The 23,352-nt window shown below is 37.9% G+C and overlaps 1 protein-coding gene across 3 annotated transcripts in view; it reads left to right on the forward strand.

The window, feature by feature from the left end:
* Positions 1-2,865: 2,865 nt before the first annotated feature.
* LOC115412337 (alsin-like) overlaps positions 2,866-23,352 on the forward strand; it is a 37,804-nt gene continuing 17,317 nt past the window's right edge. For 2 of the 3 annotated variants that reach the window (XM_030124772.1, XM_030124773.1), the window contains exons 1-22: positions 2,866-3,060; positions 4,055-4,251; positions 5,386-5,546; positions 6,860-7,084; positions 7,307-7,497; positions 7,634-7,666; positions 7,744-7,944; positions 8,764-8,888; positions 8,975-9,180; positions 9,479-9,566; positions 9,688-9,866; positions 13,015-13,183; positions 13,291-13,387; positions 13,670-13,747; positions 15,027-15,254; positions 16,679-16,850; positions 17,270-17,465; positions 17,574-17,639; positions 18,441-18,600; positions 20,096-20,227; positions 21,463-21,591; positions 21,739-21,762. In XM_030124772.1, coding sequence (XP_029980632.1) covers positions 4,232-4,251; positions 5,386-5,546; positions 6,860-7,084; positions 7,307-7,497; positions 7,634-7,666; positions 7,744-7,944; positions 8,764-8,888; positions 8,975-9,180; positions 9,479-9,566; positions 9,688-9,866; positions 13,015-13,183; positions 13,291-13,387; positions 13,670-13,747; positions 15,027-15,254; positions 16,679-16,850; positions 17,270-17,465; positions 17,574-17,639; positions 18,441-18,600; positions 20,096-20,227; positions 21,463-21,591; positions 21,739-21,762 — 2,880 coding nt within the window. In that variant the 5' untranslated portion in view covers positions 2,866-3,060; positions 4,055-4,231. The remainder of the gene's footprint in view (positions 3,061-4,054; positions 4,252-5,385; positions 5,547-6,859; positions 7,085-7,306; positions 7,498-7,633; positions 7,667-7,743; positions 7,945-8,763; positions 8,889-8,974; positions 9,181-9,478; positions 9,567-9,687; positions 9,867-13,014; positions 13,184-13,290; positions 13,388-13,669; positions 13,748-15,026; positions 15,255-16,678; positions 16,851-17,269; positions 17,466-17,573; positions 17,640-18,440; positions 18,601-20,095; positions 20,228-21,462; positions 21,592-21,738; positions 21,763-23,352) is intronic. The other variant, XM_030124774.1, reaches the window with a different exon arrangement.

Consider the following 23,352-nt stretch of genomic DNA (forward strand, 5'->3'; position numbering starts at 1 on the left):
TCATCGACATTAGTCAATGTTCTTAACCAAATACCGCACAAACAATTATAATATTTCATGTCTTTATTGAACACAGCTATTAGAAACTGACTTTGCTAAAGGAAAACCCCTAGGGTAATGAATCCAAAAACAGCTAATTGGAGTCAGGAGTTGGCAAACCTTGAGCCCAATACGGTCAGTTTATGGAAACTATATATAGCGCAGTGAAACTTTATTATAATTTGTCATATCTGTTTATTAACAACGTATACAACCCAGTTAAGTGGCATCCATTCATCACAGGCCTGAAGTCTTTCTCAGTGGTAGAGCCATGAGAATGTCAGAGATATAATTCACTGAACACCGAATTTTGTGTTTATTTCTTTCTATAAGTGGCTGCAAAATATTCAATATAAAAATCCCATTTGACACACACAAGGGTCAAGTATGTGTTTATTACTTTCCTTCTCGTCACGGCATTGTGGTCACTCCAACCATGATCTTAGACGTCGTTGTGCGTCTGTGGCCTGGTTACAACCCTCCTTAGTCGCACACTCTCAGACACACACTGCCTGTGTTGTGTTGTAAATGTAGGTTGTGTTGTTTCCAACTCCAGTCGGGTTTTATGAGCATTTCTCTCCAGAGGAATGGCTGCTCGGGTCACGACATGAGGTTTGTGTGCATGAAAAGCGTGTGCTTCAGAATCCACATTGAGGTTTGATTATGACTTTGTCTGAGTTTGAGCACTTTTTAAGTTAACATATATGGATGAGACACTTAAAAATCCTGGGTGTCCTTGCCTTTTGTAGGTGTAAAGTTGTTTAATGTTGTTCATACAGACAGATACAGAATGGGACTCCAGTCTTTCAACTCTTAAGAACATGAGTTTCCTCCTAACGTTGATAATAAGAATAGAAAATATAATTTGCAGTAAGAGCAACTGGATGATTAACAAGAAAAAAAGAGGTGATACCACATGTAAGACCCCTGAACTACTGCAGCAGATGTTTGCCTTTTTATGTCTCATGCTCCAGAATATATTAGACTCTATTTCTTCCCCTGGATTCCCTGCCCTTGTTACTGTGTTTTTTCTTCCTTTTTTTTCAGTTTTTACTGCAGGCAGTAAAACAGGGAGCCAAAACCTGCTGGACACTTTTATATAGAAAACAGTAAAACAGCAAACAAGATCTGATCACGAACATGGGTGAAACAGGGGCAAAGAGAAGAAAGAGACTGAAATGATGAGAGTTAAGGGAAGGAAAGCGCAGGGTGATAGATGTCTCAAAGGTGATTAACAATTAACAAGGTAGACTGCAAAAAATACAAACTTATGGGAGAGAAACAGGCTATGAGTCAAAAGGAACCATGCGTCACTGCAGGAGGAAATATTGCAGAAATTTACACTCAAAGCCGTCAAAACAGTCAACACACGGATGCACTGGGTGGACTTCCTGAGGACCTAAACAGCACATAAAGCATCTACTGATCTAAAATATGTAACAATTTTTGATCCACTAATCAGTATATGTAAATAATTAAGGTAAAATGCCATTTCTCAGCTTTTTATGGCCATCAGATATGAGCCATTTAGACATTCAGGGGCTCCGTAGTTACCATGGCAACACTGTCATCTTCTACAACATTGATTCACAAGTAAAACCCATGGAGTTGGATCAATGACAGTGGATGAAGATGCTTGTTTCTACTGTCAGTGATTCTCAGTCTTTTTCTGTCAGGCCCCCGTTTGGAAGATGAAAAATCTCCAGGCCCCCCTCAACCCCAACATCCAATTATAACTTTTATTGAAAGAAACGTCAATATTGTAACAATACCTTTTGCTTTTCATTGAATTATTTGCTGTTCAAATTAAAAATAATTTTGATTTTTGCTTGAACAATGCAAATAAACTCAATAAGACTGCTCCCTGAGGCAATATTTTTCCAAATAAAAATAGGATATGCTCAATTTTCTTGCAACTATGACAATAAAGTAACTTTTTTTTTTTTAGATCGACAAACAAATTTTGGTAACAAAGATGAACATTTTAACAGTATCAGTGGCTGCAATGAGCCCATTTAAATGCACATCTCAGAGCATTAAAGTGCAAACTGTGCAAAAACAGAAACATTGCACATTTTTCTTTTCCAGTCAAATGCTTGTCCGTTCTCAAAACCTAATTTCTTTGTCAAGTCTAGTGACAGATCACCATGGCAGTATTTGTTTGTTGTATGTCCCTAAAATGAGTCCTGGGTGCTCGAACGCTAAAAGATTAGTTCCACCTGCTACATGTTCTAACCTGAAGAAAAAATAAACAAACACCCAGGATACTTTGGTGCATTTTTGCAGTGCTGCATCCCATTGTGAGGTAGAAAAAGGAACACCAATGTCTCGAGCCCATTGTGTTTTAGTTGGGTAGTTAATGATAGCCTTAGTATTACACAGAAACTTGTACATGCTTAAGATAGTTGGTATATGTTTTAGTTTGGCTTCAAGTTCCTTTTTGTCCCCCATGTTTGGTCCATATGAAAAGTAACATAATTCATCTTTTAATTGATTGACTTTTGCTGTGAAGGTTACCAAAGAAATGAGTCACCTAAAAATGACAACTAGCAACATACCAGAAAAATAAAATGCTAAAATTGTTAAAAATTGCACTTGTTTTTCTGAAGAAGCTTCATGTTGTCGTGGTTGTTCATGTTATTCACTGATTGTAAACCATAGTTTGTAGATGTAAATATTTTCATCATATAATTTTACATTTTTCCCCCACTCTAAAACAGAAACGTTTGGAGTTGACTTATTTATAGACAGTATTGTTTTCTCTTCGCGCTGCATCAACAGGTGTGGCGCCTCCGTACTTTTTGTCCATCCTCGGCTTCCGTCCTGAAGCTGCTTTAACAACAACACTGAACTGTCAGCAGCAACTTCTGCTTTCATTGCGCTGCACTGATTAGGACATACTGACTCTGGATAAAACTCACACATCTCTGCCGTGACAGTAGCGTACAGTTATGCGGACTATTTTCGATTTAACGCATCACACACGTCTTGGACTTTTAATGGCGGACAGAGTGACACACGGTAAGTTTAGCCTGTGTAGCAGCATTAGCATTAAGCTAGCAAACTTCAGTTAATTAGCCTTACCCTGAGTTGTATCGGGGAAACATGACCTCTGTGCTCAATGTCAAGACAAAAGTGGATGTGTTTCATGAAAAGAGGTATAGAAAGGGACAAAGATATGTATAGTACATTCGGGGGCAATCCACTGCTGTCTAATACTATTAAACTAATGTAGCTAATGTTTGAGGTCTCTAGGTTAAAGGCTTTACAGATTAGTGCTTCCATGTTTGAAGTGTGGCCAAACCTTTGCTTAATTCATTAAAACAGAACATGTGTATACCTCCTCACTTACACTGAAACTGTCCACTAAGTTGCATCTACTGTGTGATCAGTAGAAACCATGAGACTGATGATGCTTTTTGTTATTTCTTCTTGTAATGTGCATACTTTCTATTTCTCAGTCTTTTTATTTAAATATAATAAATGTAGAGGGAAATATTGTGCACAGCATTAAAAATTCACAAAAAACCTAAAAAAGCAAACAAACCTGGCTTCTATAAGAAACAGTATTTAGTGTGATTTGTGTTCGAATGACAAAAAGTAAGCCAACTAGTAAGAAACACTGGACATGTGTTGAATGAAACCTGGTTAAAACACTAGAAGATCAGTTTTTATAGCTCATGATGTCTGCAGAGAAGAGTTCAAGACATAATAAGTACAAAGTAAAATTACACTAAATACTGAATACTTCTTTCATTTCTGAAATTTGTGTTTTAATGCTGTTCTATATTTCAGTTGTACCTTGTGCACTTGTTGCCTAAAACCTTTGTGCAGTACTGTATATCCACAGTATTCACATTATGATGTAGTTCTACAAAGCAGTGTTTTAACTAGATTTGTTTCAAGTAGAATGAACAGAATGAACTGAGCCTTCATACATACATACATACATACATTCCATTAATGTGAGATCCAGTAATAAAACATGTAGTTACACTGTTGTATTGATTAACAGGTGTTTAAAAGGGAACGATCCTCCCTAGCCAGAGGAGGTGAAGCATCAAAACAGGAATGGAAATGCGTTTGGAGTCTGGAAAGTAATTGATTCTTGTAAGTGAACTCAAGACAAGAACGATGGAAAAATGTTGATAAGAATGACTTCGCTGTGCTGTGGAGTGAAGAGTGGGAAGTGATGCAGAACAGGGACGAGAGGTAAATATGCAGAACATTCACACGTTGTCATCGAACACTTCCTGTTCTGATTATTTCTCCCCTGCAATCTAAGAGTATGTTTTAGCTTCAGAAATACACCGCAAGTACACCTCTACTTCACTGTTTTTGCCGTAAGTGAAGTACCAGCGGTTAAAGCCAAAAAAAAAATGGAAAAAAGTAAAAGAAGTTGTGATGATACTATAGCTGTTTTATTCTCCATGATCAATTGTCACTATATCCTGCAAGTATGTCAGTGTTGCATCTCTGCATCACAGTTCTGCTGATATATGTATAACTACTTCTTAATAAGTAAAGGCGTAACCACGACTTATCAGTCATTAATGTATTTTCTGCCACACCCTCAAAACATACAGCATGTCAGAACCTGCACAGGCTAAACAATTCTTGGTTCACACATGAATGAAATGGAATGTACTGTAGTTCATTCAGCTGAAAAATACAATTTTTAAAATGGCAGGTTGCCTCTGGAGCAGTGTGGTCTAGATGCAAAATGTCATGGTTTTTCACAGCTTGGTTTAGATTTAGAAAGAGTGTTTGTATGTGTGATCTCAAAGTCAGATTAGATAACGTCATGTTTAATTTAGGCTGTTTCAATGCAATTCAGTTCTTTTTTATTCATACACAGTTGTGGAAAAAATGATTAGACCATCAAAAGTCATCAAAAACAATGATTATGCAATCCAGTACTAACTCCTGTGTGTATCATGTAACTAAAACAGACAGAAAAGAAAACATGGATCACCTAAAAGAACTGTTTTTGTCAGTACAATGCCATAGATACTGATGTAAGAACTGAAGTGATTTTGGTTATTATCAAGAAAACATGGAAAATGGCTAGATATCAGCTCTTAAATTAAACTCTTATGAGCTATTTTTGTTGTTATCATTATGTTTGTCCAAACAAATGTATCTTTAGTTGTACCAGGCATTAAAATGAACAAGAAATTGGAGAAAACAAGGATGGTCTAAAAAAATTTTCCGCAACTGTAGCACCAATCAGAATTTGTGAGAATCTCAAGGAACTTCACAAATTCACATTGCGCTTCATACAACACGTCTGTGCTAAGCTTTATTTTAGCCATATCACTCAGTTCTGTTTATATATTTTTGCAGCTCTGAGGGTGAGCGGGCCCCCACACCTCCAGAGCGAGGACTGCTGCACATCTGGAGGTCAGGGGGCCTTGGTGAACAGCTCAGCCCAGAGAGAGTGCTGCTGTCCAGGCCTGTACTACAGGCTGCACTGGGAGAACACCACGGACTCCTGCTGACGCAAGGTGAGTGTGGAAAAGGTCGTAGTGTTTACACCTCAATACTCAAATTACAGTTTTACTCTCCAAATGAATGTTTTATAGAACAAAATGATATGTTAAATACACAACAGTTTGCAGTATTATTTAGAGTTGTGGTATTCTAAAACACAGTGATGCAGTTAAATATGAATCTTGAGTCATTCATTGCTTATTGTAACATATTGGTTTAAAGGTATTACTAATAATTGTTGAGGTATTTTATCCATATCACCCCATCCATAAGGGAAAGCACTTTGTTGCTGCTATTTTGAACCAAGTCAGTATTTGTTTCATCAACATATTATCCTATTTTATTTCTTGGCTTTGTTAAGTCCTCAGTTCTGAGTGAACAGTGGTCTGTTATGTCTGTAAAAGACCACATGTCGACTGATGGTGTTTTTTTTAAAGAATGGCAGAGTAAGAATGCGATCAAAAGAAATCACTGCAGCTAGAAATGAATTATGTTTGACTGTATTACACACTGGATGAACTGATCATCAAATTAATTATTGAAGAACTGAACATCAGTCTAGCTTTAGAAAATGTAGTTCAGACAAATTTAATTTCAGTCAAAATCAGTGATTCCAGAGAAGCCTAGTATTAGTTGTTGGGCTTCAGGTTCAGCTGATACTGATCTTGAAATGGATTAATAATGGAGTAGATTTCTATAGCGCTTTTCAAGATACCATTATTTATTCACTCTCACATTCCCACTCTGGTGGTGGTAAACTATGTTTGTAGCCACAGCTGCCCTGGGCTGCCAGTTTGTCCCAAATGGCCCCTCCGACCACCACCGAACAACCATATGCATTTATGCACCAGTGTGAGTGACACTGGAGGCAAGGTGGGTGAAGTGTCTTGCCCAAGGACAACAGTACATGACTAAGAGAGAATGGGATTCAAACTGCCAACCCTTTGGTTATTGGTTGACCTGCTCTACCTCCTGAGCCATGACCACCCAATCTTGGTCCTATTAGCACTGACTATTAGGTGTGTCTCTTTAATACATCACTATGAATAACACTGTGACAACTAAGAAGACCATTTTATTTAAGGGAAGCGCCTTAATCATTTTCAAATTAATAAGGTTATTTTTATATCAATATTTTTGACAAATGATTTATTTCTTATATGAATAAGTGAGTGGGATAATGTGCAGCACAATGGTCTTGTAAAATAAATCAAGCTCTGCACCTCATCAAGGTTTATTTCACAGTAATAACTGTCTCATTGTATAGTATCTCTTACATTTTAGTCTCAGACTGAGTCATCTCCACGTCTTTGTTGCCATGTTCCAGGAGGTCTGGTCTATTCCTTTGGAGAGCTTTTATGGAGGGACCTCAGTGTCCCGGTGTCAGCCCCGGTGCTGGAGGTCGCCTTACAGGGGAAGACGGTGGTTCGAGTGGCCGCTGGTGGTTTCCACTGTGGAGCCCTGAGTGAGCAGGGCAGCGTCTATATGTGGGGGGAAAATACTGCAGGACAATGTGGGCAAACTGAGAAAGGCACGGCCACCAACATCACAGGTTGGCTTTGTTTGTTTGTTTGTTTGTTTCTTTATTGTTTCATTCCTTCCTTCCTTCATTCATTCTTTTCAGCTAAGTTATGGCTAGGGTTTTGTTTTCAAAAACAAACAGGAAACAGGGAAACTTTGTTTAAATAATGGTGTTTTCTTTCATTATTCTTTCTTTTTAATTATACATTTCTTCAGATACTTGTGGTGTAACTCATACTTTTACTCTGGTCAGTTTCAGAGCCATGTCCAGTCAGTGTTGTGGACAGCGAGGTTGTTCCTCCAGTGACAGTTCGGATTATCGATCTGGTCTGTGGACGTGAACACAGCCTGGCTTTGTCGGCCCAGAATGAGCTGTGGGCCTGGGGCAGTGGCTGCCAGCTCGGCCTTGTCACAAATACCTTTCCTGTTTGGAAACCACAGAAGGTGAGATTGTACACGTGTGTGTTTGAGATAAAGTTAAACAGAAACCTGTGACTCAAACTTATCATGACTTTCAGAAAACAACTAAAGTGTACATTTTGTTTAATCATTATATTATTATTTTTCATCTCTGATGCAGGTGGAGCACTTGGCAGGCCGACATGTGATTCAGGTAGATTCCACCATATATCCATTGTCACATTAAAACTCTCAAAATGATTCACTTCTTAATGACTGTGTTTCTTTCAGGTGGCTTGTGGGGCCTATCACAGCTTGGCCCTTGTTCGCAGTTTGCCTCCACAGAACTTCAATACCCAGAATCCCCCTGAGAAGAAGGAGCGAGGCCAGTCACCTCACAGCTCTGTGACAGATAGAGCAGAACCGTCTGTAGTAGACGATGCTCACTACTGTCCACTGGGAGTGGAGCTATCTGAGGTCATCACCGGGGAGGTAAATATATGATGAACAAGATGAGAATGGTTCTGTACATATTGACAGACAGATCCACTGTAAATGATATTTACATAAATATATATTTTTAATAGACCTGTACACATCTACTCAGTGTATAAAACTCTAATTTACACTCTGTACACATTATAATATAAATCCCCACTGTAAATGTATATACATAAACATATATTTTAATAGTACACATTCTCTGTACACATCTATCCATTTATTCATATTGATCTTAACTATTCTCAACCCATTGTTGTCCTTGTCTCTAGTCAAATGTTTGTTTATATTCGGCCTATGTTTAAGTGTGGTTGGGTTTATGCTGAAATTGTACATCGTGAGCTAAGAAAAACACTGAAGCCAAGTTCCTTGTATCTGTTCATGTACTTGGCCAATAAAACTGATTGTGATTCTGATGATTAAAAAAAAAATCACATAACACATTAAAAATAGTCATTGTGTAACTGAAATTATCTTCAGCTTTTGAATCCTGGAATATTCAGCAAAAATTCAGAAAATTTCTATAGTTTCTCTTGTGTCTGTAGAGTCTGTTTTGGAGACTGTATCACACTTATAGTTTCTCAAAGAATTTGTTTTTTTTTTTAAGTGTAATTGATTTTTGTGTTGCTTTGACTTGCTCAGCAGATGTTCAGTTCCACAGTCTATGTTCATTTCCATCCAGATTTTCTTGATGGAGGCTCTTTTATTGTTTGATTAATTTATTAGCGTTTAAGCTGTTGTTATTATATCAACCTTGAAAACCCACTGTAGTTTGACCTCTACTTAATACGACTCCTGTTTCTACCCCAGGCCTGTCCCAGAAGAAGAATTCCCAGACGAAAACGTGTTGCTGGAGGAAGTTCAGCGAGTAGCAGCCCTGGTTCTGGAGCTGGTTCCTATCCACGTTCTGATGATGGGAAACTGAACTCTGAACAGTACAGTATTACAGTCGTTAGTTATTCATTCTTTTTGCTTTTTGTGTATTTGTCTTCTTACTCATTTCTTAATTCCAAAACCTCAGGAAGGATCTACCTGCTGACCCTCTGACCCAAACAGACGGGTGCCCCAGATCCCATATACTCTCAGGATGGAGAGCCAATAAGAACTCAGCCCTTACTAATGAGACTGAGCTCCAGAACCTCCTCCAGAAACTGTCCGGTCACTCATTGGAGACTCGGCAAACAGCAGTTTCAGGAGATACTGACTCCCTGAGCAGCCACACGTCGGGTTAGTGATGTGTTTACACCCATTTTATATGTGTTTATGACTTTACTATGAAATGTGACCGTTTGTTTATTGGATTTTATGGCTGTTTTCTGTCCTCTCTGTCAGTTTTATTTGCTTTCCTTATATCTGCAGTTCCTTGCTTTGTGTTTGTTTTTTCATTCTCCTTCAGTCGCTCCTTCCATTGCGTCATTGTTTATTTTTTCACTTTGTTCTTAGCGCCTATAATATTTAATTCATTTTCAGCTGTCTCCTCACTGTTGTAATCCTGCTTCTTTTCTCCCCTCATCTGTCTCTCTAGATGACAGCTGCGCATCTTCAGCACCTTCTTCAGATTTATTCGCTTCCAGTTACAAAGAAGACTCACCGACTAAGAGTAAAACTAACAAGTAAGAAAGAGCGAATTTAGAGGATTTTGTTTGGTCGAACATATGTGAGATTATTAATCCACATACACCTGCTCAGTGTGTTTACTACCTGACCTTTGATTGACTTCCTCCTCTGCATTAGTGGTGGCGTTTCTGGGAGTTACTCCTCTTCCCCAGGGTGTTTGGAGGACATTCGGCTTCGTCTGAAGGCGGAGGGGGAGGCACTGCAGGGCCAGAAGAGCTCCAGTCTCACAGATATCAGCCAGAGGGAGAAAACAACCTCAAACAGGAGGCGCTCCCTCCCTGGAACACCCACCCATGGTAGGTTTGTGCTGCTTTTCCACTAGTGGTCCTAGCTGGACTTGCCTCAGTTTGGAATGGCTTGGCTTGGTTTGGCAAGCAGCATGTAACAATTTGACTGCATGTATGGTTCCGTAAAGTATTGTGATGTTGTATTCAGTACAACTGGAGGTACGAGACATAACAATAGGGCAGGATGAAAGTTACAGGGTGCTGGTGCAAATCTTGAAAGTCTTAAAAAGTATGGAATTTTGAAATGCTGTTTTCCAGACCTTGAAAAGTGTGGAATTTTGTGTGAAAGTCTTAATGAAGTATGGAAAAAAGTTTCCCCCATAGTCAACTTTTAGAGTATGCTCAAAGGCACATAATCTTGTAAGATAAGAAATACATGAGGAAAAGCATATAAAAAAATTTATATAATTTCACTAAGAGGTCGATAATTGATTCCAGTGAAACTTGTTTGTGTGATATCCATGCGCTTTTGTGATTTTCGTTTGTTTCGAAAACGTTTCTGTCAGTAAAGCATAATTTACTGCCAATTATGCATTCATTCATTCATACATTTATTAAAATTAACTTTTGTACTAGATAGATAAATAGATAGATGTACTTTATTCATCCCAAACTGGGAAATTACAGTGTAGCAGCAGCATGACACACATTCAGTAACAATATAATACCACAGCAAACATGAGTAAAGAGAAGTATAACATAAGAGCAAATACTATACACTGTACACTACACACAACAGGTACAATCTCAACCAAAAAAGTAGGCATGCAAGTATAAAAGTACACAAAGTCAAGGTCTGGGGAAAAAAATAGCAGTTTTGAAAAAGTCTGGAATTTTTATTTGGATAAAGAGCAAACACCTTGAAGTTAAAACTGTAAAATGCAATTTCCAAAATAAAATATATTCAGATTTTGTCAAGCAAGAATGTAGTTGTTTACACTTAAAATCTGTGGTCACTTTATCAGTCTAGAGCCTGCTATTACTAAACTACCTGCTATTACTACTACTGTTAAAGTTTTCTCCTGCATAGTAGAGATTTCCCAGTAGTTTGTTATAATATCCTGCATTACAACAAGATGACACTAATAGATTCTGATGCAGCAGTGACTGTGGATTGACCAATCTGTCTTTAGTATTTTTTGGCCTGCTTGGAACCGCAACACAAGGTGAGACTAGAAACATTATCTGGTGGTCTCTGGTGGTCCTAAGTCTCACACAGTACTGAGTTGAGCCGGCATCAGTATTGGAAAAGGGGAAATAGATGGTTGGAAGTAGAAACTGACTGCGCAGTTAACCTTTCAGATGCATCTTTACGATTTGTTTTAGTGCTTGAGAAAGGTTTGGCTGAATCCATTAACATACGTCAGCATGCTTGAAAAAAAATCTCCTTTGTATTTCTTTAAACCAGTCATAAGCTTCTTGGGTGGTGTCAGTTGGTAAATGTGACTTGAAGTGAAGCCTGGCATTAAAATGTTTAAATCCCTGCTCAAGTAGGACTGACGTATTGCACAGTATAAATCCGAATTTTCCATTTTCAACATGTACTTGCTAGCTCTGAGGTTGTTTCATGTAGCGAGGAGACCTATATATTAACAGAAACAGTCGGCCAATAAAGTACTTTCCATGAGTGAAAGCAGTGAAAAGCTTTAAACTTTAGCCAATAAAATATAAAAACTTTCTATCTTCAGAACATGAGTGTCACATTTACCTCAGTGTTGCTTTTCAGTGACGTTTAGCTTCATTTCATATTTGAGAGGGTTGGAGGTGTTTGAGGTAATGATTTCAGGTGAGGCCTCTACCTTGAACAACAGAAATAAGATAATACAGCAAAAGACACAGACTCACAAAAACCAATGACTGTCTGTAAAGATGCGAGGAGCTGCATTTGGAGGTTTTGCCAGAGGTTAGAGATAGACATCAGTGTCTATGGATGTTTATCAAAGACATGTATTCATTGTGTTGTGTTACGTGATGTCAACTCATTTTAAATGCTAGTTACATGTGTGACAAACAAGATCACCTGACACATGTTTGTATGACAGCTAATATCATACAATATTTTCTTACTTTGTTACAAAGAACACTAGTGGTGTGTCCAGGATCTGACGTTATTACTTAAACCAGCTGATATGACCTGCGCGTATGAACATGATAAAGTTAATGTTATGTGGAACAAACAATGTCATTTCTCCAGAAGTAACTCCCCTGTTATCAGAGAGTAAACAATTTCAGTTCAGATTGAATTTGACTCACATAATAGGACTGATACTATGACTCAGAGACTTTAATGATGTATTTAACCATTTAAAAGAGTCATATTTTGCTTTTTTTTTTAAAAATGGAATTATGCATTTTCAAACATTTCCCTGTGGTCTACGTGAACTGTAAATGTTCTGCTTGGGTCTGAATTCTTCATTAATTCAACTCCACAGGTCCATCTTCAACCCTATTTTTGAGTAATGACACCAGAAAGGTCATTTTGAGCACTGGCCCTTCAAATGCTCATGAGCCACTTCAGGCCCCACCCCCTACAGGTTGTTGGCTGTGCTGCTCTGTCCCGTTCAACCAACAACTGAACATTTTAGGTAATTGGCTTGAAGTTTGGACATATTTTCAGTTTTTACTACAACCACTGCTGCTGATAAACAATTATGTCATACTCGGAGAAATGTTCGTCGGAAGTCTTGACCTTATATGTGCAAATGTTGTGACGTAACTAGTTGTAGACGTAACAAATTAAGCAGGAATTAAAACAGGTTATAGAAATCCACTCGATTTTTGCCAAAATGAATATAAAGATAGCTTTGCAGCACCTGGAGGGTTCAAATTCAAACTTGATGAACTATTAGGGTCCAAATACACAAATAAATGAACCAAAGACTAATAAAAGTGAGTTTAGCAAAATATGACCCCTTTAAAGTTTCATTTTCTATTTTATAGTCATGCAAAACTAATAAAATGTGTTTGTGCAATACCACAGAAGCCAAACAGTCACACAATATGATCCTTTGAGAAACCAGGGATTAACAGACTTCTCCTTTTCTAGTTTAAAGAGTGTCAGAATGAAAGTATCATCTTAGCTTCCAAACCTGATTATTTAAACCTGAAAACATTTTTGAGAGGTATTTTATCATGAGACCATGTGTTTTTGTCCCAGGTTCTCCACGGCGGCGGCGCCCATGTGCCTGCAGGCGGTCCTCTGCTGGTCGGACCCAGGCTGCAGCGCCGGAGGAGGCAGGAGACGGGCTGCCTTCTCTGGATACGGAGGTGTGGAGCTGGGGCCGGGGGTCTGAGGGCCAACTTGGCCATGGGGATCAGCTCGCCAGGTCTGGATGCGCAGAAACACAAACTCTCCGCGGATGATCAATTTATGTAATGCATTCTAACCTCTGTGGGTGACTAGACTTAGCTCTGGGCGTGTGTTTTTGTGCAGACTCCAGCCTCTGTGTATTAAGTCTCTGACAGGCGAGGAGGTGATCAAAGTGGCTGCAGGGTCCCACCATTCACTGGCTGTCACTGCTCAGTGTCAGGTAACAGACACAGCCGAATGTTTATACACATATTCCCCTTATACACATGTGAGAATTACAATTATCATAATACAATCCCTAGCCTTTAAATCAAATCTGCCACAATAACACTTATACTGTACAAGTAATACCCTAATATTTATCTTTACGTTAAATGTGGTCAAAGCTTATGCTACCTCGTAGTTTTAGGACTTTGGCTTAGTCTTTTTAATGAACTGAAATTCACTATTCTACAAGTATCACAACACACAGAAGCACGCTAACAGCAGTCATGTGTTGCAGGTGTACTCATGGGGCAGCAACATGTGTGGTCAGCTCGGTCACGTCAACAGCCCTGTCACTGTCCCCAAACAGGCCAAGGTAAAAAAAAAAAAAAAAACACACAAGAAAAACCCAAAACAGGCAGTTCTGTCTGGTTTTTTTTTATTCATCCACTCGTTCACACTTTTTTTGATATGATTCACATATTTACTAGTTCAAGCTGCAGGTGCTAAAATCAGTGAAAAAACAAACTTAGAAAAACAGTCCAAAGAAAAGGATAAGAAAGAGAGTCTGTGTCATTGTGTAGATTTTCTGCAAATTGAAACATAGTTCCACACAGATCACTTGAATGATAATATGCTGAATGGTATTTGTCTGTGTGTGTGTGTGTGTGGGGGGGGGGGTGTTGCCTAGTAATGCCAAAAAATTTATAATTTTACATTTTATGTTTAAGGCAAAAAACTATGACAAAAGTTTATTTGTACAGAACAATTCATACTATACACATAGTAATTCAAAGTGCTTTACAAAAATAAAAGGCAAGTAATAAATATATAGATAAGAATAAAGATTCAAAACAGTAAAATATGGAATTTTAAATAGAATATTTAAGAAATTAAAATGGTTAAAAAGTGCAGATAAAACCATTTCAGTTGGCAAATGCAGAGCTAAAAAGAAATGTTTTCAGCTTGGACTTAAGCATGATCACATTTGGGGCTTGTCTGATATCATGATGTGTGAATGTATGACAGGGTTTCTGCAGGTCATTAAAAAGCATTAAAAGTCATGAAATAGATTTTGTGAAAATTAAGACCTTAAATGGCAATAAAAACATTAAATCAGATGTCTAGAGGCATTAAAAAATTTAATACGCTTGATGATTATTCACATTTATTTTGATTATATAAACATTTAATCATTTTGATCAGAAGTATAGTGTGATGATTGACAGGCGGAACCCTTTAATTGGCTATTGTTTATGGCCAATGCACAAAGTCACAACACCAGATGTTTGGAATGCAACGTGCTGTGAGCATGCTCATGCTGTGGTGAAAGAGCAGAGGGAATATTAGCAAATGTCAGAAAAATGGGAAAATGCAAGTTTCAGCAGAAGTGATTGGAGGAGGAACTATTCAGAACCTGGTTAAAGCCTGTCAATGGTAAACTGTCGTAAAACTATATATAGAACTGTATCTGCAGGTGGACCGGGGCATTAAATTTGTTTAAAGTGGCATTAAAATGCATTAAATTAGATTTGCTGATACCTGCAGAAACTCTGCATAAAGTGAAGGACTAAACTCACATAGTATAAATTAAACACTTTGGTGACTTTTGGAGCTTGTTCTGTACGTTAAGTGTCTTTGTTTTGTGACTGCAGCTCTCAGAGGGTCTTCGTGTTTGGGGCGTATCGGCGGGTCAGAGCCACTCCCTGCTCCTGGCGGATGGAGACTGTGTCCAGCCGGTCCTGTTGTACTGTGGCCAACAGCAAGAGTCGACACCAGCGCAGAATGAGAGGTCAAACCAGAGTCAAAGGTCATCTAAGAGGTCACCCAACAGGGCGGAGAGTTACACAGTCAGACCCACACTGATGCCCGTCTGCATGGAGGTTTGTACCGCCAGAACATACTTTCATTATATTCGTGGTTTTCCTTTACACATTGGACTGTTAATGTGATGAATGGAGCGCTTTTCCTACTGTTCCACTGGAATATAATTTTATGGTTTAAGTTGTGCTGCTGGAAAGAAGGAGTCATGGCAGAAAGGAAGGAACAGTCCAACACATGGCATCATTTCAGAAAGGAAGATTACAACAGTTGTGGTTGTAATGTCTGTTAAAAGAAGGGATGGGTACTCAACCCTGGTATTAAATAGGACTGAGGGCTAAATAATTTAATACTGGATTACTGATAGACAGAAATGAACTGTTTTACTGCCCTGTTTATGCTATTTATGCTAGCTGCCTGGAGCCAAAATACAAACACAACTTAATGAATAAAAGTGACCGTTATTAAGCTGATTGTTTCATCTGTTGTTATGGATTTAAAGACACTACAGGAAAACAACCACAGTCAAAATAATGAAGAAAAGGTCCTGTATTCAGTTTTATACTAAAAGTTAAGAATGAAAGATTATTTTATGGTGCAGTAACTAATTGTTTAAGATATGTTTCACATTACTGTTGTAACAAAATCAGAGTCTGTTATAGTGATTAGTTCAAAACTATGCTGTTGCATTTTCCTACACAAGAATATCAATCACATATTAATCATAGATGCTAGGGTTAGTACCCAGGAAAGGCTCTGGCACCTCCATGACCCTCTCGATGACTAAGCGGATCGGACAATGAATGAATGATCATGACCCTAACATACAGAAACTACCAATAATAATAACATCTGTAAACTGATCAATAACCAGTATCAGTAGTAGCTGAATAGTAGTTTCGTTCAAATCTTGTGTAATTACAGTGAGGTGCATAAGTATTTGGTGGTGACACTATTTTTTTTAATGGTTATAATTCTTACATGTTAAATTTTGCAATATTTTGTTAAACTCCTTGAATTAAAGTCGAAAGTCCACACTTGACTCACATCTTGGTTGTTTCATTTCAGATCCACTGTGGTTGTGTACACAGGCACTGTCCAAATACTTATGGACCTGGTTGCATTTAATCTCTAAAGTCTGCAGTTATTAGATACAGTGTGTTTGATGTTTTGTCTCGTTGACACAGATAAAATGTGTACTGTGTCACAGATGCAAGTTATACTAGTTTGTTTGAATTGGGTCCATTATCTGTTGATCGTCTTTTAGAACCAAGAAACTAGACTCCGATCAATGCGTTTTCCATTATATTTACCACATGACTTTTTCACCAAGTCATGCAGCCACGACTGAAACACAACAGGAGTCACTGACACTGATGAATGGACACTACTGGTAACAGTAAAGCCTTACCAGTGCCCATCCCTGCACAACACTAGACTACCTCAGTGTTAAGTCTAATGTGCGTGTGTTTGTATTTGTGTGTAGATGGGTTACATCAGCAGCGTGTACAGCGGAGGCCAGAGCTGTGCAGTTCTTGCAGACCAGAACATCATGGGTTTCATCTCCGCCATCCATGAACTGGCCTCCAGAGAGAGACAGTTCTACTGCTGGTTAAGCAGCGTTAAGAAGCTCCTTCTCACTCCCATACGTAACCGAGGTAACAGAACATCACTGAAAACTCTGAGAGAAATATGTGCAAGATTTGACCGAAGAGTAAACAAATATGTGCATACAGTCGCAGAAAAAATCATTAGACCACCCTTGTTTTCTTCAATTTCTTGTTCATTTTAATGCCTGGTACAAGTAAAGGTACATTTGTTTGGACAAATATAATGATAACAACAAAAATAGCTCATAGTAGTTTAATTTCAGAGCTGATATCTAGACATTTTCCATGTTTTCTTGATAATAACCAAAATCACTTCAGTTCTTACATCAATATCTATGGCACTGTACTGACAAAAACAGTGCTTTTAGACATTCCATGTTTTCTTTTCTGTCTGTTTTAGTCACATGATACACACAGGAGTTAGTATTTTTTAATTTTTTTCCGTGACTGTACGTGTGTCCCCACAGAGAGTTCGTATTCATCCTTGGGTGAGCCATGCACTCATCTTTTCTTCGATCTGTGTGAGAAATTTGCCCGCCTCAGCGTCCTGATTGGTCGCCACTCCACATCGCTCAGCTATTTCCTACACGACGTGCAGGGATGTGACGTCACTTTGCTTCCACTGCTGATGCACACCGAACATTTCCTGGATGTTTTTAAAGAGTACGGTTTACATTTTCATCTCTCTAAACACGACAACCAACACCGAATAAGTGAATTGAGATTAAACTCAGTAAAAATGTGTTGATGCGTCTCCGTTTCTCTCTTTAGGTATTGTTCTTCTGTAGGAGACTTCCAGGTAATGGGTGGATTCCAGTCGCTTCATAAACTCTCACTGTAAGCTCACATTTATTTTCACTTTTTCTAATTTTTTTGTGTAATTCCTGCATTTTAGGACTGCATTTATGTTCTAAGGAGTCATATTTATCTAAACCCACTTTTATTAGTCTTAGGTTCATTTATTTGTGTATTTGGACCCTAATAGTTCACAAAGTTTTAATTTGAACCCTCCAGGTGCTGCAAAGCTATCTTTATATTCATTTTGGCAAAAATCGAGTGGATTTCTATAATCTGTTTTAATTCCTGCTTAATTTGTTACGTCTATAACTAGTTACGTCACAACATTTGCACATATAAGGTCAAGACTTCTGACGAACATTTCTCCGAGTACGACATAATTGTTTATCAGCAGCAGCGGTTGTAGTAAAAACTGAAAATATGTCCAAACTTCGAGTCAATTACCTAAAATGTTCAGTTGTTGGTTGAACGGGACAGAGCAGCACAGCCAACAACCTGGAGGGGGAGGGGCCTGAAGTGGCTCATGTGCATTTAAAGGGTCAGTGCTCAAAATGACCTTTCTGGTGTCATTACTCAAAAATAGAGTTGAAGATGGACCTGTGGAGTTGAATTAATGAAGAATTCAGACCCAAGCAGAGCATTTACAGTTTATGTAGACCACAGGGGAATGTTTTAAAATGCATAATTCCATCAAAAAAAGCAAAATATCACTCCTTTAATATTCAGTTTTTTATTTTTACCCCAGGAAAAAGCTACAAAGCAGCGTAACCCAACATATGAATATGACAATCATTAAGTCTCGTCCTTCTGTTTGTCTTGTCTTATTGTGTGTCCGTCCAGTGAGTGTTTAGGATCTCAGCAGGCCTGGCCATCTCAGCTGTGTCCATCAGACCAGTCCACCAGCGGGGACCTCGACCTGGTTTCGTTGTTGTACTGGCCTTTGCAGCAGCTCCACCAGTACAGCCGAGTCCTACTCAAACTGGCATCATGTTATGACGTGGTGAGGGACAAACACTCCACCTTCACACTGCTTCTCCTTTTTATTTCCATTTTTACTCTATTCTGTGTCTTTTATTCTCACTTTCACTTCAGAATGTCAGAGTAGACTTTATTGTCATTGTGTGTGCAATGAAATTAGGAATGTTACTCCAGTCAGTGCAACAATACGAATAAAAACGCAATACATAAGAAAATAAGAATAGAGTGAATGAAAAAGTAAAAAAAATAAAAAGTAAAATAAGAAAATATATATAAAATTTTACAAGAAGTAAAGTGAGAATAGAACTAAAATTAGAATAAGATAAAAATAGACATACAGTATAAACTTACACAATAATAACAATATCAGTAGTATGCATATCTATACAAAGGTCTATAAAAATAGCACATTTATGTTTGAATAAATATTGAATAAATATTGCATTGTTTTTGCAAGAACAGAGGATTTTGCACAAACTGCAGATGATTATTTCCACTTTGTGTTACCCAAGATTGAATCACTTCGATTGTACTTTGTTGTATTTATTTTTATATAAAGACACAATTGCGTAACAAAATGTCCATCCAATGATTTTCTGTTGTTTATCCAGTAACGTTAGAGAAGAGACTACTAATTGGATCTTGTGAAGATTTTTTTTTTTACTCATTTCTTAAACATGTGCTGAGTCCTGGTTGTGAGGCTTGTCCCAGTTTTGATCATTTGCAGAATACAGTGTTTACGTGGAACAGATATGTGCTCATTCATATCCATGTATACATGAGTAAAATAAACACTAGTCCTTCATTTATTCAATGCTGCTGCTGTTTGTACAGACCCCTAAGTGGGCCTTTCAGTATGTTTTCAGTTCAATGTTAGCTAACTTTAATTCAGTCTGTCACTGTCACCACATAGAACAGGGGAAGTAGATAAAGATATGCGGTCATGACTGGTCGTTGAGGGTCATTGTAATAGAGTCTGGTCACATAATACTGTTTCTGTGGGGTTTTCCACTGTGACTTGACCCGTAAGACTGTTTGTGTTGGGAAAACCGGCGTCTGTAGCCTGTTTGATACACACTCCAAAGGTTCTTTTTCCATCTAAACTGCCAAAAATATGTAATTCTTTCATTTCCAAAAGACAAAACAATGTTGCTCTGGTAGTGAGAGGATTTAATCACCATCATTTTTAATTCTGTCACGGAGCTTTTGTAGTAAACCAGCTAGAGTATTTAGTTTCTCAAAATGGGGATAAGGTCTTATCTGTTCTGGAATCAGGGTACAATGTTTACATGCACACATGCAAAAAAAGCATACGTCCAAAAGCCGACTATAACCAGGACACTCAAGACCAAGTAAACAGCCTCAGTCTTGAACCTTTTCTGTTCTGTTTTGTGATGATCTGTTGTACAAACTGACTTCAAATCTTTTCTATGTTTCAAAGTAAACAGTATTATGTGTGTGTGTGTGTGTGTGTGTGTCTGTCTGTCTCTCTCTCTCTCTCTATCTATCTATCTTAGCTGACTGTTGAGTATCAGTCCCTTCATCAGGGCTGTAGTCAGTACGAGGCCCTGTCTTTATCTCTGCTGAGGAAGAAGAAGGATGCTGAGACTACCTTCATCTTCTGGAAGACCCACTCAGGAAAAACTACTGTGAGTAATTTAAAGAAAAAAGAATGACCTAAAATGATCATTACAGTGTTTAAAATAAAGAGCTCTGAAGGTCTGCCTAAGATTCCAATATACTGGATTGTAGAGATATGAACTGAATTTTATTATACTGGCGGTGGGTTTATGTGACCACTAGAGGGAGTAGTGAGTGACACTGCTGGTCTGTTTGGGGAGAGGGTTTGACCAAAGACTCAAAAAGTGACCAGATGGGATGGGAACCACTAAGACGCAACTTTTAGAGCCAAATAAAGTGATAAAAGCTAGAAGGACTGTTGTTGTTTTCTCCACTGCACACATATATAAATGAAAAGAATGGAGTTTAATGCTGAAATGCCAGTGTTTCTTCTACATGGATGAGTTTGATAATGAGGTTTATGAAAGTATAAAGTTATTATGGGATGTTTTTATCTTTGCTAAATTGCTGTTTGTTGATCCACAGTTCAAATTAAATTGTGACCTTGTATGTTGGATTCCAAACAGATCTTTTGTTCAGCTATCGACAACACAAACCATACAGAAAACAGAGGTGATTTGTGGTTTTACTATGGTTGTTTTCTGTCCAAAAACAGAGCTAAGCTAACAGCGCTATAATGTAAACTATCAGCTGATGCAGCACATGTAGATTATCACAGTGTTACTGTCAAAATAAGCGTCTATGAGTTTTAGTTTGAAGAAGAAAACTTGATACCATAATACAGATGTGTGCAAATAGTGAGATTTATACTTTATTCAGTGTGTGATACAGTCTGTGGACACATAGCTTTGATCCGTTGGTAGTTTTGGTAGTTTTAAGTGTGTTCTGGTACATGACTTTACTACGTAGAACCACTTTGAACTTTCCATTTATTGTTTTAAGGTGAGAAATTCCTTGGCAGTTGGAGTTCATCACTTCAGAGTAAAATCTTCAGTCTCTTGAGCAACTGTGTTTACGACATTTATTTCACAGCTTTGTTTCACCACAAGTAATTATGTTAATAGTGAGAATGTCTCTGTTTAATGTTAGCTCTTAGAAGGAAAATATGAGGCTCCAGATCATCAGCGTTGTGAAATATTGGTGAAAGAGCAGGGAGATTCCTGCTCAAAGTTAAGGTAAAAGCCAAGCACCGTGATAAATTAAACTCCAAATGTTTGTTCAAATGACCTCATCCCTCTGAGATTTAATCAGTGTTTTTTTTAAGATATTTTTTTTAATGTTAAAATATGTTTGTGTTTTCCAGGAGTTTCTGCGTCTCCCACAGAGACGTGTGATGTGCGAAAGCAGCAACAGATCTCTAACTGTGCAGAACGCCGGGCGCTTTTCCAACCACTGGTTCATACTGTTCAACGACGCCCTGGTGCACACACAGGTACACACACACGAAAACATAACTACGATCAGCTACATAATGATGAATGTAAACAAACAGCCACTGTCCTTCCACTGGATCTGTGTGTCCTGGTCTTGGACGTCCACCATGTGAAGTTTACATTTGTACGTTGTGTCTTTCACTCAGGGTGCTATTCCCTCTCAGAGCCTTGTGAGTATATTTGACGTTAGTTTATCCAGCTTCACCTGCACCGACCCACCAGCAGTGTGGGCTAGCTGCTCTCTGTTCAGTGCTTACACTCTTTACAGGTTCACTTCGGATGCGCAAACAAATAAATGTTAACACAGGATGAGTTTTATGTTGATCTATCCATATGTAGCTTTGGAAAGAATTGACAAAGCACGTGGTTTTTCCTTAGAATTACTCCTGTTCTTGTGATATTTATTGTTTCTAGATTGAACATCAGATGTTCATCAGTCACATATTACTAGGTATTGAAAAAATTAGGTTGTTGTCATAGTTGCTACTTTAAATACACTTTCTTTTGCAACTTTCTGAAGGAAACATTGCAGATTTTGCCTCATTTAAGTCTTATTTATATTGAAATTTTGATTCTTCACCACTTTGTCACTGTGGTTTGTTCACTTTTTTCCAAAGCTATCCTCCAGTTTACTTTATAAAGATAGAACTACACTATAAGGACAAAACTATCGGGGTACATCATACCTATAGCTTCTAAGACATTCTACTTCCATAATCATAATAAAAATGTTCCAGTTGTTAATATTTATCATTATAAATGTGTTTGTTTTAGCTGTAAAATCTGTGGGGGTTTTTTCATGAGTGAGAGATGAAGAAACTAGGCATTTATTTGTGGTTTAAAATAATGATTTCTGGTCAGAACATGGCAGATATTTCAGAAATATAAAGGTAGAACACTGAAAACAGTTAAAAGAAATTAAACATTGTGAGAAATCAAGTAATAATAAACTCTTGTTAGCATTTTAGATGACACTGTGAACAGAATCAACCCTATCATCAACACACAAGCATTTATTGAAATATAAAATTACATTATGACATTTATCATGACTGTTTTAGTACTGAAACACCTGAATTCACTGTGTCCTAATACTTTTGTCCACATAGTGTATTGAAAAGTATTGTTACTGTTTGATCATATAGTGATAATAATTCAACTGAATTGTGTTCATGGATGCAGGTGGTAGATTAATTTAACACACACTGTGCCATTTAATATCACACACTTCTACAATATCCCATAGTGCAGTACTCTGTTTCTATTTGCGTTAATGCAAATGTATTTTCAGACACAAAGAATATGCGGCTTCATGCAGGTTTATCTGTTACCCCGTGTATTGTCGCTTTCTGTAAACCTGTGTTAACATTTATTTCCTGCATGTCCTGACAACTACTTCTGTCCAAAATGAGCTTTAGCGTCTATCAAAACCGGGCTGCTGTGTGTGGTTTTGGGTTTAGTGGTGTTTGATGCTGCTTTTAGAGCTAAAGTTTAGTGAGTTTGATAAAGTAAATAGATACGGTAGGAATCCCATAGTGTTCTACACCTCAGACATTATTAGGCTTTTTTAGAACGTAATGTTTTCCTTATTTGATAGACTTGTGTTATTTATTGTTCATGTTTGTGTGTTAATCCAGTGTAAATGATGCATAAAAGACAAAAACAGATCATTAGATTAGATTAGATTAGATTAGATTTAGACTAGATGTGGCTTCTTCTCCTGGGTGTTTGGTTTGATAAAGAGCAGTTTGCTGTTGAAG

This window comes from Sphaeramia orbicularis, chromosome 21 (genome assembly GCF_902148855.1).
Source record: "Sphaeramia orbicularis chromosome 21, fSphaOr1.1, whole genome shotgun sequence".
Taxonomy (NCBI): domain Eukaryota; kingdom Metazoa; phylum Chordata; class Actinopteri; order Kurtiformes; family Apogonidae; genus Sphaeramia; species Sphaeramia orbicularis.